At 58.4% G+C, this 15177-nt stretch overlaps 1 protein-coding gene across 2 annotated transcripts; it reads right to left on the bottom strand.

Annotated features, from left to right (window-relative positions):
* Positions 1-274: 274 nt before the first annotated feature.
* Positions 275-14617, bottom strand: LOC112928566 (cytochrome P450 2S1-like). 2 transcript variants are annotated; one of them, XM_072753328.1, is made up of 11 exons: positions 14481-14617; positions 13119-13344; positions 12691-12791; positions 10084-10252; positions 7614-7763; positions 7033-7193; positions 6720-6899; positions 4987-5128; positions 3297-3484; positions 1656-1797; positions 275-1560 (listed from the first exon to the last, which is right to left on the bottom strand). In XM_072753328.1, exons 2-11 carry the CDS (start codon positions 13210-13212, stop codon positions 1379-1381), a joined length of 1509 nt encoding a protein of 502 aa, XP_072609429.1. In that variant the 5' UTR covers positions 13213-13344; positions 14481-14617; the 3' UTR covers positions 275-1378. The 2 variants fall into 2 exon arrangements, with proteins under 2 accessions (XP_072609429.1, XP_072609433.1); XM_072753332.1 differs by lacking the exons at positions 12691-12791; positions 13119-13344; positions 14481-14617 and adding an exon at positions 11373-11559 and having other exon boundaries at positions 1247-1560.
* Between the last annotated feature and the right edge of the window lie 560 nt (positions 14618-15177).

Genomic DNA, 15177 nt, shown 5'->3' with positions numbered 1-15177 from the left:
ATCCTCACCTGCCCACCTTCCCAGGCTGGGCCCCCTACAAGCCTAACCCCAAGCCTGCAGTTCCTCGGGTTACCTTCTCCCTGCCCACACCCCCCTCCCCACATCTGCCTCACCGGAAGTCAGGCCCAGGACAGGCCCCCCTCCCCCCATATCCACATCTGGTACTGATGTCAACAGCCAGGGCGGGCAGGAGCCCTGTTTTTTAGCTCCCGCCCAGCCTCGAGGGAGGGGCGGACCCCCCATTCCCACCCCTTACTCACAATGACAGACACTGTCACAGGCACTCCAGGCCCTTCCATGGGCCAGACCTAGGGCCAGAAATGAACTTTTATTGCAAAATGGGGACTTTCAAGTCACAGGGACATCAGAGCTGGCCTCTTCTCTGACCCAGGGAGTTGGAATCTGGCCCCTACTGGGTCATCTAGCCCCTTCTACTGGGTCTAACTGGGACTTGGGGAGGGGAGGTGGGTCAGTGTGTGTGTGTGTGGAGGAGCGGCAGGCAGGGGAGGCTTTTAATAGGGTTACATAAGCAGCAGGAGGGGGAGGTGTTTCTCTGAGCAGAGGGTGGGTGTGTCCTAGTTGACTTGCTTCCCAGGCCTGTGTGCATAGTTGCACGCTGCGCTTATATTTGGGAGAATTTGAGGATGAAGGTGCTGGGAAAGAGGGGTGTCCTTGAGGGCTGAAGGCCTGGAGGAGGTGGGGATGTGCCCCCCCAAGAACGGTGTGTCTGAGTGAAGATATTTGGGAGTGGGACGGCATCCTGTGTGGGCTACTGTGTGGTTCAGTACTGGGGACATGGGGACAGCAGTGGTCATCTGCCTGGATGGTGCTGTGACAGCAAGAGAGGGGATGCTGGGGCTGAACTCAGGGACGGTCTCTCTGTGTGGGGACGTGACCCAGAAAGCGGCACGTTCACCTCTGTACACCAGGCTCCCAGAATTGGCGGGTGGATGGGTGAAGAAGGCTTGTGGGCCCAACACAGCAGCTGTTTCTGTGGCTTATGAAGGTGGGAGCCAAATTCCCACATGTGGGTTGTGAATCCAGGGCAGTTGTGTCACGTAGGGGATGGTGTGTTATCTAGGCACGCCATCACGATTCCAGACAAAGTCAATCTATGCCTGTAGGAAGCCTATGCGTCAGAGTGGCCTCGTGGCTCTGGTGGCCCGAGGGCTGTGTGTCTCAACAGCTGCATGGGCTGAGTAAGCAGGGCCCTGGGGACATGTAGGCCGATTATCTGTGTGAGTGACTCTAGAGGAGCTCCGGGTTGCCTGGGGGGCTCCGGAGACACAACCAAGTGGATGCCCGCCTCCACCAGGGGGCCACCAATCTCCCAGGGCTCCCTCCTTCATCTGGTCCACATGGTGGGGGTCGGGGAAGGTTAGTGGGGCCGGACTCGCAGCTGGAAGGCTGGGGGGATGTTGAAAAGGCCACTGACAGCTGGCTGGAGGCTCAGGGCACTCAGCGGACTCGGGCTCTCCAGGGAGAAGGCCTGCAGGATGGTGGTGAGGAGGAGGAAGAGCTCTGCGTGCGCCAGGCCCTCTCCCAGGCAGACCCGCTTACCTGAAGGGAACAAGGGGGATGGGACTGGGTCAGCCCCCCTCACACCCAGGGGTGGGGGGGACCCGCAGGTGAGCAGGGAGCGCCCCAGCAGATACCTAAGGAGAAGGGCAGGAATGCCTCCTGCTTCTGGAACCGTCCGTTTGCATCCAGGAATCGATCTGGATTGAATTCTTCTGGCTCATCAAAGATCTCAGGATCATGCAGGACGGAGCCGAGGAGGGGGAAGACCTCGGTGCCCTGAGCGGGGAGCAATAATCAAATGACAAATATCCTTCCCCCACCAGGCCCGAGGGCAGAACACAAGAGTCTGGAAGGGCACCGGTTCACATGGCACAATGGCATCAATATATTTCAAGGGCTTATTATGGGCCAGGGACTACCTCCTGTGCAATAGGTACGTCTCTCTCTCTCTCTCTCTCTCTCTCTCTCACACACACACACACACACAGACACACACTCAAACTCACTGAATCTTTTTAATGAGTCTACGAAGCAATTTCCAACATGATTCCCATTTCAAAGATGGGAAAACAGAGGTTGCTCCCCCAAACTGAAACAACTTGCCCAACATAGCATTTGGACATGGCGGGGCTAGTCCTTTGTCAATTTTGTTTTTAAGCTTTGAGGGTACGTTGTGATTTTTCTGTGGTTGTCCTAAGGCACCTGGCCCGAGTCCAGCTCTTTCCCACTTCCAGAGGTAAGGCCAAGGGTGGGTAGGTGAGGGCTGTCGGTTGAAGGCGCCCCACCCCGGGCCCCTGGGTGGCAGCCGGGAGCAGTTACTGAGATCCCAGGGCTGTGCAGTGGAGGAAGTGTGAGGGACAGGGACCGCCTTTGCCGGGGACCATGGCTAGCATGGTTGAGCTGGGAAGGGGAGGGAGGCTCCAGGAGAAGATGGGGTCACGCTGTGGCTACCAAAACGAGGCCAATAGCTGTGGCTAAAGCACAGGCCCTGGGTGTAAATCCTGCCTGTACCACCATAGGCTGGGTGACCCCCAGGAGTCTTCCCACTCTTCCAAGGCCGGTTTCCCCATCTGTAAAAATGGGCATGATAATCGCATAGGGTTGCTCCCAAGATTAAACCATATTTGTGAGGCATTTAGAATAATACCTGGTGCAGAGCAAGTCCTCAGTCATTGATGCCTGTGGAGAGGTGCCACCAGCGCGAAAACACCGGGACCAGAAAACCCAGGACTAGGTCTAACTGCTTTGGGTTTGATTCTACAATGAAGCTCAAGGAGGGAGCTGCTGGTGGGAAGGCGCCTGGGGTTTCCGGGGAGACATCGCCCCCTGGTGGTGCTGGTGATGAGTTGCTCTCTAACGGAGAGCATGAGCTGGGGGGGGATGTGGGGGAGAGAGGGGGCGGGGGGAGGGGGAGTGGAGGGAGGGCCGGGGACTCATGATTATGCGACTCTGGCCCTCAGTTCTCAAGTTGTTTCCCTGTCTGTGGCCTCTGGCATGTGACTGTCCCAAACACCTTGGAAGAAGGTAGAATTAGGGTATCTGTGGGACAGAGGGTATCCTAATCCTCTGGACTGAGGCCTTGAGACAGTCAGAGGCAGGAGAAATGCACACAGAAAGAAACAGAGAGGGAGAGGGGTGCAGAGAGAGGGACCCCGAGAAAGAGGAGATGTCAGAGAGGAGAGAGAGACCAATAATCAGAAGAAGCCAGACACACAGCCAGCCACAGACTCGGGCCGAGCGAGGCAGCGCCTGGACGTGGCCGACGGCTGGCCCACCTGGGGCAGCGTGTACCCTCGGAAGCAGGTGGTCCTCGCGAGGGCGCGGGGCACCCCCATGGGCACCAGAGCCAGCAGCCGCTGCGCCTCATGCAGAACCGCGTCGGTGTAGGGGAGGCGGGCTCGGTCCCCCAGGCCCGGTGCACGGCCGGCCCCCAGCTCTCGGCTCAGCTCCTCCCGCACACGCTCTGCACCCAGGAAGACAGGGCCCCCAGGTCAGAGGTGGGGTGGGGCTCTGTGATCCTACCCTCCGAAGCCCCATCTTCTCAGGGTGGCAGTGCTTTGGGGGAGGCTGGCGGGTGGGGAGGAGGAGGAGGAGTCCCCCAGGCTTTGCTGAGCCTGGGTCCCTGATGTCCTGTGTGCTGGGCACAAGGTCTCTCCTCTCTCCATTCCCACAGCAATCCTGTGAGGTGGGTACCATTATCCATCCCCATTTCCCAGATGAGGAAACCGAGGCCCAGAGAGCTGAAGTCACAGTGGGTTCCCTTCCACTGAGGCCACCAGACCCTAAGCCCCATCTTCCAGGTCAGCCCACCCTACTGGCCTGACAACATTTAATGCAGCTGCCTGACTGCAAAATCCTGGGCTTCCCTGGAGCTCATGGCCTGTTCTGCCTCTCAGGCAGGTACACTTCCTGCAGTTTCACTTCCTGTCTGTGCCCTGATGACCCCAAGCTTTTTTATTCCCTTACACCCAACGTGGGGCTCGAAGTCACAACGCTAAGATCAGGAGTCACACACTCTATCAACTGAGCCAGCCAGGTACCCTCCCTCTCCTTTAAGCAAACCCTATGCTCAACATGCTGCTTGAACTCAGGAAGGACCCTGAGAACAAGGACCCCAGTTTGTTTTTTGTCTCCAGTCCTGAAACAGGTGTCTTGTTTCACCTCCTCACAGGTGGCCCCAGGTCCCTCACACTTGTCAACTGGCCTCAGTGTCTCCTCTGAAACAGCTCCTCATTCTTTCTGTCTCAGGGTGGCTCCATGGTCCCCGGATCCCTAGTTCCCTGGGGCTCCCGGGTTGTTCTCTAACTGCCCACCCGACTCCTCTTCCCACCCCACAGCTTGGTCCAGAACTGTCCTCTCCTGCCCAGGACTGTCCTCGTCTTCTTCCCTGGGCTCCTGCCATCCTCTTGCACATCTTACCTCTTTCAGCCCAAAGGATTTTTCTAAAATGCTAATTTGACCCTGCTCTCCCCTCCTCAGCATCTTTCCATGGCTCCCCATTGCTCAGGATCAGGCAAATGAGGTACCACCAAGGCGACACAGCCCTGAGAGGTCTCTTGCCTCTTTTCTTGTCTTCTTTTCTTTTTAAAAAGATTTTACCTATTTATTTGACACAGAGAGAGAGAGCACAAGCAGGGGGGCAGCAGGCAAGGAAAGGGAGAAGCAGGCTTCCCACTAAGCAGGGACCCAGACATGGGGCTTGATCCCAGGACCCCAAGATCATTACTTGAACCCAAAGTAGACACTAACCGACCGAGCCACCAGCACCCCTCCTGCCTCATCTCTCACTTTACTACACCTCAAACTGCAACCAGCAGCCCCCCAGCTTCTGGCTCTTTACACATCCCCGATGCTGGGCTCATTCTCGCTTCTAGGCTCTGGATCAGGCTGTTCGTTCTCCTGAACATTCTTTCTCTTGAGCCCTCACTTCCGTCCCCAAGGCTGACTGGTGCACAAGCCTCCTACCTTGGACCTGAGGGTACTTCAGCAGAAGCAGGAGGGTGTAGCGGACCGTGGTGCTGACGGTGACCGTCCCGGCGAATAGCAGATAAATGACCGTCATCAGCAAGTTTTTGTCCGACAGTTCTGTGTTCGGGTCTTGCTCCTCCTGGGAGAAACCAGGCAGAGGGGCTCAGAGAACTCAGGCCACAGGGAACAGAGACCGCACAGCCACGCCCGGAGCGCAACGCAGCAAGTTCAAGCTTTGTCAGGGGGTTTGTATAAATGTTTGGGCAAGTGGGGAAGTGGACTCTTGATATATTAGTTCTTTTTGGTTGCAATGTTTTTGCAAATGAAAGAGCACGGCCGCTATACAAAACAAACAGAGAATGACATGTGGTTAGGAAGTGGAGAAACTAGAGCCCTGTCACCAACGATGGGGCTCCAAATGGTGCAGCTGCTATGGAGAATGGTATCAGGTTCCTTAAAAAATGTAAATAGTATTGCCATGTGATCCAGCAATCCCATTTCTGAGCATGTACCCCAGAAAGTGGGAAGCAAGGTCTCGAAGGGGTATCTGTACACCTATGTTCACTGCAGCATTATTCGCAACGGCCAAAAGGGGGAAGCACCCCAAGTGGCCACTGATGGATGAATGGGTAAGCCAAATGTGGAATAAGGATTCAGCCTTAAAAAGGAAGGAAATGCTGTCATCTGCTACGACCTGGATGAACCTTGAGGACATCTCACTAAGGGAAATAAGCCAGTTGCAAAAGGCTAAATAATAAGGTCCCTAATGTTGGCAAATTCAGAGACAGAAAGGTGGTTGCCAGGAGCTGGGGAGGGGGACTGGGGAGCTGCTGTTTAACAATAAAGAGTTTCAGTTTGATAAGATGAAAAAAGTTCTGGAGATTGTCTACACAACATTGTGGATGGAATTAACACTACTGAACTTGACACTTAAAAGTGGCAAAGGCAGGGGCGCCTGGCTGGCTCCCTGGGAAGAGCATGGGAAACTTTTTTTTTTTTTTCGGATGTGAAACTCTTAATCTTGGGGTTGTAAGTTTGAGTCCCACGTTTGGGTGTGTATTACTTTAAAATAAAATGTTTGGGATGCCTGGGTGGCTTAGCGGTTGAGCATCTGCCTTCAGCTCAGGGCGTGATTCCCGGGTCCTGGGATCGAGTCTCGCATTGGGCTCTCCGCAGGAAGCCTGCTTCTCCCTCTGCCTCTGCCTTTCTCTCTGTCTCCCATATATAAATAAAATCTTAAGAATTTTTTTATCCATTTATTTGACACGCAGAGAGAGCACAGCAGGGGGAGCGGCTGAGAGGGAGGGAGAAGCAGACTCCCTGCTAGCAGGGAGGGGAGCCCAATGAGAGGCTTGATCCCAGGACCCCGTGATCATGACCTGAGGTGAAGGCAGACACTTAACTGACTGGGCCACCAGGCGCCCCTGTTCTAATATAATTAAGGAAGTGGACTTTATTCCTATAATTTGATATTGCCAGGTTCCATAATTAAATGATTCTACTTGACATGACATGTCCTGTGGGGGTGGGGTACTGTGACATGGAGGATTGCTGGTGGCAGGCCACTGGGCGTGGAGCCTGCACAGGGGCATAAGGTCAGAGAGAGAGAGAGGGAGAAAGGGGGAAGAAGAGAGAGAGGGAGGCCTGATAGATTCCCAGCCATCCGGGAGTTGGGACCAGCCAAGCCACCAGCCTCATTCAGAAGGCCCCCGACCCTGACCTTTCCCTACCTTTGCCATCTTCAGCAGGAAGGCATCCACAACGTCGCGTGGGGGGCCCGAGGTGTCCAGGCTCTCCTTGTGTCGCTGTACCTGCTGGACGGCGAAGGTGGCCAGGACACTCAAGTGGCTGAGGAGCTGTGTGTGGGGGCCGGGCAGGTGCTGCAGGAGCCAGGAGAACATCTCGTAGGTCTGTGGGGAGAAGGGCAGCGGCTCCCCTGGGGCCTGGTCCTGCACCAGCGTGGAGGGCCCCTCTGGGGGTCACCTGGACACCGTGGCAGGAACCTCTGGGGAAGGTGGCTGGAGAGGAGCCCCACCTGCTTACCTGGCCCCAGGGGGAGCTGACCCCCAGCACTGTGCCGCTGGCCGCCTGGACCACGGCCTGGAACTCCTTGTCCTCGTAGGGGAAGCGGAGGCCGAAGGTGAGGGAGCAGATGATGTTAGAGGTGGCCTGAGCCAGCAGCAGGGAGGGGTCAAATGGGCGTCCTGGGGGGGAGAGGGCAGAGAGGAGGGCCATGATGGAGAGGGGGACTGGAAGGAGACAGGCATCCAGAGAGACAGACAGGGCAAGAAAGACGGACAGAGCCACAGGGAAAGAGGCAGAGAAACAGACATGCAAGAGAGACAGGCTGGGAAAGACTGGGCCAAAGGACAGATACGGACCCAGACGAGGAGAGACAAAGACAGAGACAGACCTACAGGAGAGAAAAGCAGAAGAATAGAGAAAGAAATGAAACAGAAAGAGTGAAGTGACAGTACTGGGGACACAGAGATTCCCCGGGAGACGGGAGGACAGAGACAGAAGGTGGAGGAGCCAGAGGTGGTGGTGAGCAGAGCCCCGGAAGAAGGCCCTCCCCACGCTCAGGGGCGCCCCAGGGGACCCCGGGCTCACCCCACCCTGCTGACCTTCCGTCCCCTGGAATGCCTCCACCAGACGCTGGGCCTCGGCCTGGATCAGCTCCTCGCCTTCTCGCTTCCCCATGCCCAGGTCCCGCAGGGCCAGCGTGGTCAGTCTCCTCAGCTGCCTCCACCGCTCCCCATTGGAGAAGAAAACCCCTGTACAGAAGGCTAGACTCAAGGATGGACTGGCCCCTCTCCCCATTCCCCAGCACTACTCCTTCCCAGTGAGGTGACCTGGTGGGGTGGGCCGGGGCCTCTGCAGGCCCTGTCCTGAGTCCATTCCAGCCTAGCCAGGGTTGAGGACTCAGTAGGTGCTCAGTAAATGCCTACCCTTGGGGCAGAAGGGGACATTCTCCTGGGAAGCTGGTAACTGAGATTATCCAGGCCCCTTGTGATCTGTGATGAACCAGGATGAGTGAAAACTTCTCCCACCCATCCATCCATCCATCCATCCATCCATCCATCCATCCATCTTCCTCTTCCTCTCTCTCTCCTCCTTTTTTTTTTTTTTTTTAAAGAATTTATTTATTTGAGTTGAGAGAGAGAGAGAGAGAGATTGAGCAGGGGAGAGGCAGAGGGAGAAGCCGACTTCCCGCTGAGCAGGGAGCCTGATGCAGGGGTCAATCCCAGGACCCAGAGATCATGACCCAAGCTGAAGGTAGATGCAGATGCTTAACCGACTGAACCACCCAGCACCCTTCCCTCCCTCCTTCCTTCCTTCCTTCCTTCCTTCCTTCCTTCCTTCCTTCCTTCCTTCCTTCCTTCCTTCCTTCCTTCCTTCCTTCCCAACACTTACAGAGTGCTCCTGGGCCCCCTGCCCCACATCATTTGGAAGCTGAACCAGGAGAGAGGAGGATGGACTGTTGTCCTTTAGCTAAGGGTCTGCTCTGGACAAACCTTGCTTCTCTGAGCTCAAGGTCCCAAGTGGACAATGCCATACCCTAGTGGCCTCCTGGAAGCCTCCTCCAGGGTGTCCCCCGTCCACTCTCCCAGTGTGTCCCCAACTGGCCTCAGCACCTCTCCTCCTTCCTGTCTCAGCCCACTGTTCCCTGGTCCCTGGCCAGAGAGCCCTGGATGCCTCTTCCAACCACCCCCTCCCTTCCCCACACCCCCACCCCAGGACAGCACAGTCTCCTCTCCAGGCTCCTGCACAGTGACCTGAGGATCTTGCTTATGACTCCCCTCCCTCCATCTATAGAAAATCCCAAAGCTGAGCACTCTGGTGTGACTCAGGCCCTGCGTGACCGACCCATTTCACCAGCTTTGTTACTCACCCAGCTACAATTGCGCTGGCTTTTTCTCACTTCCTCAGTGGTATCAGGATCCCCCCTCGAGGCCTCTGCCTCTACTGTTGCCTCTGCCTGGATCACTCACCTCTCCATCCTCACTCAACTAACTCCATTCATCCTCAGGTCTCATTGGGATTGCCATCCCCTCCGAGAAGCCTACCTTGATTCCTCCCAGGCCCCATCTCCTCCCTCAACCTGGGCCAGTACAGTTCCCTGTGTCCTGTTCTCAGAGCTGTACCTCTCATTTTAGAATTCTATTTCCTCCCTCCAGGCCTAGGACAAGCCTATCTCTCCTATAGTGAGACAGGACACCACATCTGTCTTGGTCACCTCTGTGTCCCCAGTAACCACTATAGGGCCAGGCGTGATAAAAATTTGTCAACTGGGGGACGCCTGGGTGGCTCAGCAGTTGGGCATCTACCTTCTGCTCAGGGCGTGATCCTGGAGTCCTGGGATTGAGTCCCACGTCGGGCTCCCTGCATGGAGCCTGCCTCTCCCTCTGCCTGTGTCTCTGCCTCTCTCTCTCTGTGTCTCTTGTGAATGGATAAATAAAGTCTTTAAAACAGATTTTGTCAACTGAATGAATGATTGCTGCTTCTCTCACCTCCAGGGTTTTTTACTTCTCTGCCTGGAACACCCTTCTCACTCCTAGGAGTCGGCGCTCAGACAACCTGTCTTTCAAGATTCCCTGGACATCTCCTATCAAACAGGCTGGGGCAGACACCCCCTCTGGTTCCAGTAATCTCAGGGCTTCCTTACCTTGGCCCTGACCCCTCTACCTTCCCCGATCCCAGCCTGGCACAGGACTTTCTCCCCACTGGCCAACAAGCTCTTGGTCACAGCTGTGTCCCCACAGTGCCCCCAACACCAGGCTTCTACTTTCAGGCTTAGCTGAAATTCATTTCTACACATTACGTGTTCCCACCCATTACCAGTGCCTAGAAAGCTCTCCCTGTCCCTCCCAGTCCTGGGCTCCTCACCTGGAGCAGTGAGAACACCACCACACCACACCCAGGCCACATTCAATCCTCAGGATGACTCTTTGTAATAGGCAGTATCATCACCCCACTTGATGGATGAGGAAAACTGGCCCAGAGACACTAAGTCATGCACAGAAGTCACACCAGTAAGTGGTGGCAGGCTCTGAGCGAAGGAGCCAGCAGTCCCCAGCTCTGCTCATGACTCACCATGGCCGCCAAAGGTCCCGTCCAGCGTTGCCAACATCCCCCGCCCACTGAACTCCTCCTCGGCCTGACCTCCCAGGGCCTCCTGCACAGCCTCGCGCCCAACCAGGACCACCACGCGCCGCCAGGGTCCCAGGTACACGGTGAACACCGGGCCATACTTCTTACTCAGCTGCGGGCAGAGAGGGATATGGGGCGGGTTTTGAGGGGCAGGCCTATTGCCTCTTTCTGTCTAGATGTCCCCATCATGGCCCTGTCACTGGATGAGACATCTCAGAGGAAACTGCCCCACCCCCAGACAGAAATAGCCCCCTCAGGAGGCTCAATTCTCTTTTTTCCATCAGGCTCTCAGGTCCCCTCCACCAATAAAGCCCCCAATCCCTTACCTCCTACAGAGCCCCAAGTTTGGACCCTGGGACAACCCAGAACCACCCCTATCCCCCAACTTAGACATATGCAGCAAAAATAAGACACCTGAGACTCTGGCTTCTCCTAAAGCCTCAGCTCTGCCTCTACCTCAAAACTAGCCACCTCCCCCCTTTTTATAAATCACTCTGCTAAACCTTCAAATTCTGGAGTGGATAATGTGGGCACCTGCCCCATCTTTCCCCAAGACCCCCATCCCTTTCCCCATGTCCTGAAGCTCCCCCCACCAGACTCCTTCTGACAGAGACCTCTGCCCCCAGCCCCCCAAAGGTTAGAACTGCCTCCCTCGGTCTTCCTCCCCGCTCCTTCCCCTGTCCCGGGACCTCCCAGCTCCCTCCTAGCTGAGCCGCACAGGACTGTGGTGCCCAGATCCTCCGCACACTTGCACCTGGAACCCTCCAGCCAAGCGTCCCCCTCCTCCCTTTTCTTCTCGGCCCCTCCCCAGTTACCTCTCCCCCAGGGATAAACCCGCCAGCATCCCAGCACCAGCTTGCGGCCTCCCGCTTTAATCTCCCGCTTCTATCACTTCCCGGGGATTCTGTGGACCCCTCTGCCCCGTACCCCTGCCGCTGGGCCCTGCTTCCCGGCTCATCCTCTCCAGGATTCCGCGGGCAGAGGTCTCTGCCCCTGTCGGCCGGGCCGCATCCCGGGGTCCTCTCTCCCCAGCACCCCCTTCCACTGGGCCCCCTCAGCTCTGGAGCGCTGCCCCCGCCCCACCCCCCTCCGCCCCAGGACACCCCTAGTCCCTTTGCCCTTGCACCCGCGGCCTGCCTCCCCGAGGATGCCCCAAGGCCTCCCTGCCCTGGGGCCCCGTCCTCTTGGGCCCTGGCCCCCGCCCCAGCCGGGGCGTCCCCGCGGCCCCTCACCCGCAGGAGCCCCGAGTACAGCGCCCCGGGCCGCAGCTGCAGGAGGTTCCCGAGCAGCGGCAGCGGCGGGGGCCCGGGGGGCAGGTGGCCGCGGGTCCGGGGCCGCGCCAGCGCCAGCAGCAGCAGCAGCAGCGCCAGCCCCAGCGTCCAGGTGCCGGCCGCCTCCATCGGGCAGGTCGGCTCCTTCTCCCGCTGGCCGGACGCTCCACGAGGCCGGGCCAGTCGGGGTCGGGGGCGGGGGCCCGGCGGCTCCTTCGGGGCGAGGCCGGGCGCGGGGGGCGGGGCAGCCAGCCCCTCCCGCGACCTCCGGGCCGGATTCGCTCCCCGCCGGGTCCGCCTGGTGCGGGGACCCGCTGGCGCACGGATGGCTACTGGGTCCCCCAGGTTCGGGGCGGGGACAGCGCTTTGGGCCCCAGGTGGGGCGTGGGGCCGCTGGAGGAACCTGGAAGCTGGAGACTTTGCCTCCAGGAGGCCACACCCCGTGTCCGAAGCGGGGAGCCCGCGCCGCCCTCCCCGGCTCCCGCCTGTCCGGGTGGGACTTCGCGTGCGCCTGTGCGCGCCTTTGAGCCAGTTTCCTGCAGCATCTTAACCTCCTTACGGTAAAGCAGGAGGAGGACTTGACCTTCAACAGTAAGGAATCCGAGGTTGGGGAGATAAATCGGTTGGCCCCAGGCCACGGCCAACAAGCTGCCAGAGCTGGGATTTGAACTCCAGCCATTCTGAATGATTGATGGACTCATTCCTTCACTTAGCAGTTTCGTCTAGTGGTTGGGAACATGCTGTCTGAGGCCAGACCGTTGAGTTCACGGCCTAGCTCCTGGGTGCCTCTGTTAACCCCAGTAGAATGGGGATCGTTTCAGGATTAATAGGTTCACGTGTAAACAACTACAGACAGGGCCAGGTGCGTATATACCAAGTCATCACGTAAAGGTTAGCTAATATTCTCTCAACCGATTGTCACCGAGGTCCAACAATAAACAAGACTGTCTAGACCTGGAGATGCAGGTAAGAGAGAAGGGCTTGGCCTTCCCGAGGTAATTGATATGCAAATGAAGTAAAAATTACAATAATTTCAAGTTGTTCAAAGGTTTGCCAGGGCAGTGAGCTCATTGTGGAAGACAGTTACAATGTCAGGTCCAGGCTGTTTGGTTCAAAGCTGTACACACAGTAGGTGCTCAATAAATATTTGTTGCATTGGAAGATTGAATGTAGGAGATGAAGTCATCCCCCGGGGGTATGCAGGGACCTGGAAAACAACCAGCACCTACTGATCACTCAGGTTTCTCGCCCTCCCATGGCCTCTGAGCCCAGGGCTCACCCTCCAGCCCAACGTAGCCAGGCTGCGACACGAAGGTCTTTCCTCCCAGGACCACTGCACATTGGTACCACCCGGCGTCTGAGAGCTGCAGGGATGAGATTCTAACCAGGCAAGAGGAGAGAGAGAAAGGGTCAGGGTCAGTGCTGGACTCTGGGCGGGGGTAATCAGAACTGAAACAGGGGGTTTGGACTAGGAACTCCTCAGAGCTAAGAAGTGGGTAGTATTATTAACTTGTCTTGCAGAACAGGAAAGTGAAACCCAGAGTTACATCACATGCTCCACGCCACACGGCTAGCAAGTGGCCACACCAGGGTCCTAGCCCAGGTGGGGCTCCTGCCCATAGCTTTTCACCCACCACGTGCTGGAGGTGGCAGTGGGGGAGGATAGGGATCAGGAGGGGTGAAGCCGGTCAGGGGGAGGCTGGGCACCTGAGCTGGCTGACCACCTTCCAGTCTTCCTGCCCGTCTTCACCCAGGGGCACCTGGATCTGGGTGCTGTCCGCCAGCTCCAGCACCTGTCCATCCCGAAGCCAGGTCACCTCGGGGGGCTCCCCCTGAACCTGGAGCTCACACCGAAGGGACCCGGTGAGTCCCCGGGCACCGGTGATGTTCCTTGGACTCCCCACAAAGGGGTCTGCCTCAGCCTGTGTGCCTGCTGGGAGACCGGAGACAGGGAAGACTTAGCTTAGGAACCCCTGCTTCCTCCCAGCCTGCCAGGCCCTTAGGCTCACGTAGTTGTAAAGTGACCTGGGGGGGGGGGGCGGTGGAGGGTGGAGGCTTGGAGGGGGGGGAGGATGGGAGCCTTCCCAGGGGACTGGGGTCCGGCCTCCATCCTTCCTAGGGGCCCCTATCCTTGGTCCGTGGGGAAGTAGGCCCGGGTCCGGCAGCCTCCCACGCCCCTGGACTGCCAGGCCTGCCCAGCAGGGCCAGCCCCCTGGCTCCCCCACCCCTGCTGCCCTCCCTTAGGGTCTCTAGGGACTTGCTAGATCGGGCTGGTGGATGGTGAGGATGAAAAAGAGGTGGGGAGGGAGAGGAGAGAGAGAGAGGAAGAGGGAAGGAGCAACGGAGAGAAGCCAAAGTCAGGCAAGAGGAGTCAGAGACAGCAAAGAACAGAGACTGTAGAGACACAGGGGATGAGAGATGAGGAGACAGACAGTGAGAGGGAAGGAAGTTGGGGGAGAGACACTGAAGGAAACAGAGACACAGACAGAGACAGAGAAAGAGACATCATAGAGACATCTAGAAAGTAGGGAGAGATAAAAATGGAGACCAGGTCACAGAAATGAATCTCACAGAGATGGTGGAGATAGAGCCAGCACCAGAGAACTTTGGCCCAGAGGTGGAGCAGACAGGCAGTGACGGGGTAAGGACAAGTGTGTGTGTGGGGGTGACAGCGAGGAGGGTTTTCCCCTAGAGCTCCGCAGCCCTCCTCAACCCACTGCCCGACTTAATTACTCCTTTCTGGAAGATTCCTTCCGGGGCAGCCCCCAGCTCAGCCCCTCTCCCTAGGGCCCTCCGAGGCAAGCCCAGCCCCCCTCCAGCCCTCTATGTCCACCTCTTTCCCACTCCGACCCTCGGAGTTTCTGTTTCTGGTCCTGTTCCTCTCTGAGCCCCTTTCTCTCCCGGCCTCTCTCCGCTGCTCTCTGGGCCTCCCTGTCTCCCTCTCGCTGTCCCCCAGACGCTCCTGGAGCCAGCCCAGACTCCCCCAACACCTGCCATCCACCCCCCACGCCGCTCCCTCCTGCCCCAGCCCGGCCACGGGGTCCTCCCCCTCAGGCCCCCACCACTCACCCGAGGGGGCCAGGCACCCCCAGCAGCACAGCGCCAAGCACCAGGCCAGCGGGACCCTGCCCATCCTCGGGGCACCACGCAAACGATGCCAAACTTTCCTCAGGAGGTGCTGGGCACCCCGCGGGAGAGGGGGCAGGGCCGGGCTGTCCCCGGCCCTCCCCCCGGCGGCGGGCTCCCCGGATCTGGCACTGCCTGCCTGCCGCGGCGGGCCCCTCGCTCAGTGCTCAGCGGCGCCTTCCTCGCTCCCAGCCTCCTACTCCCTCCCAGGCTTCGGGCAACCCTTCCCTGCCCCAGGGCCACCGGGCTCGGAGGGGTTAACTCGGGGAGGGGACGACCGGCCCTGTCTTAAAGAGGCCTCGGAGGGAGGCTGCGGAGGGGGAAGGGGTCCCCAAAGGCTGCACCCCGATCCCCGCCAGCCGGGCAGGGAGGCTGTGCGGGTGGCTCTCTGTCCCGGCTCTGGGCGCTGTCCCTCCAGCTCTCCAGTGTCTGGTAAACATTCTTCCAGAACTCCACTCCTCTCAGCCCTTGAGACAGCCCCCTCCTCTGCCTCCACCCCCCAGCCCAGCCCCGGCCAGGCACTCCCCCTCACACTCTCAGCTCCTTGCGGGACACACACACTCAGATGTCATCCACGCTGGAGGCTGGGACAGCGGGAGGCGTGCAGGGGCGCGCTGCTGGCCCACGGACCCGCTCAGAC

The sequence above is a fragment of the Vulpes vulpes genome, chromosome 1 (assembly GCF_048418805.1).
Source record: "Vulpes vulpes isolate BD-2025 chromosome 1, VulVul3, whole genome shotgun sequence".
NCBI classification, from domain to species: Eukaryota; Metazoa; Chordata; class Mammalia; order Carnivora; family Canidae; genus Vulpes; species Vulpes vulpes.
Note: the sequence above shows the minus strand (reverse complement) of the source record. Positions and strands in the feature narration are given on the sequence as shown.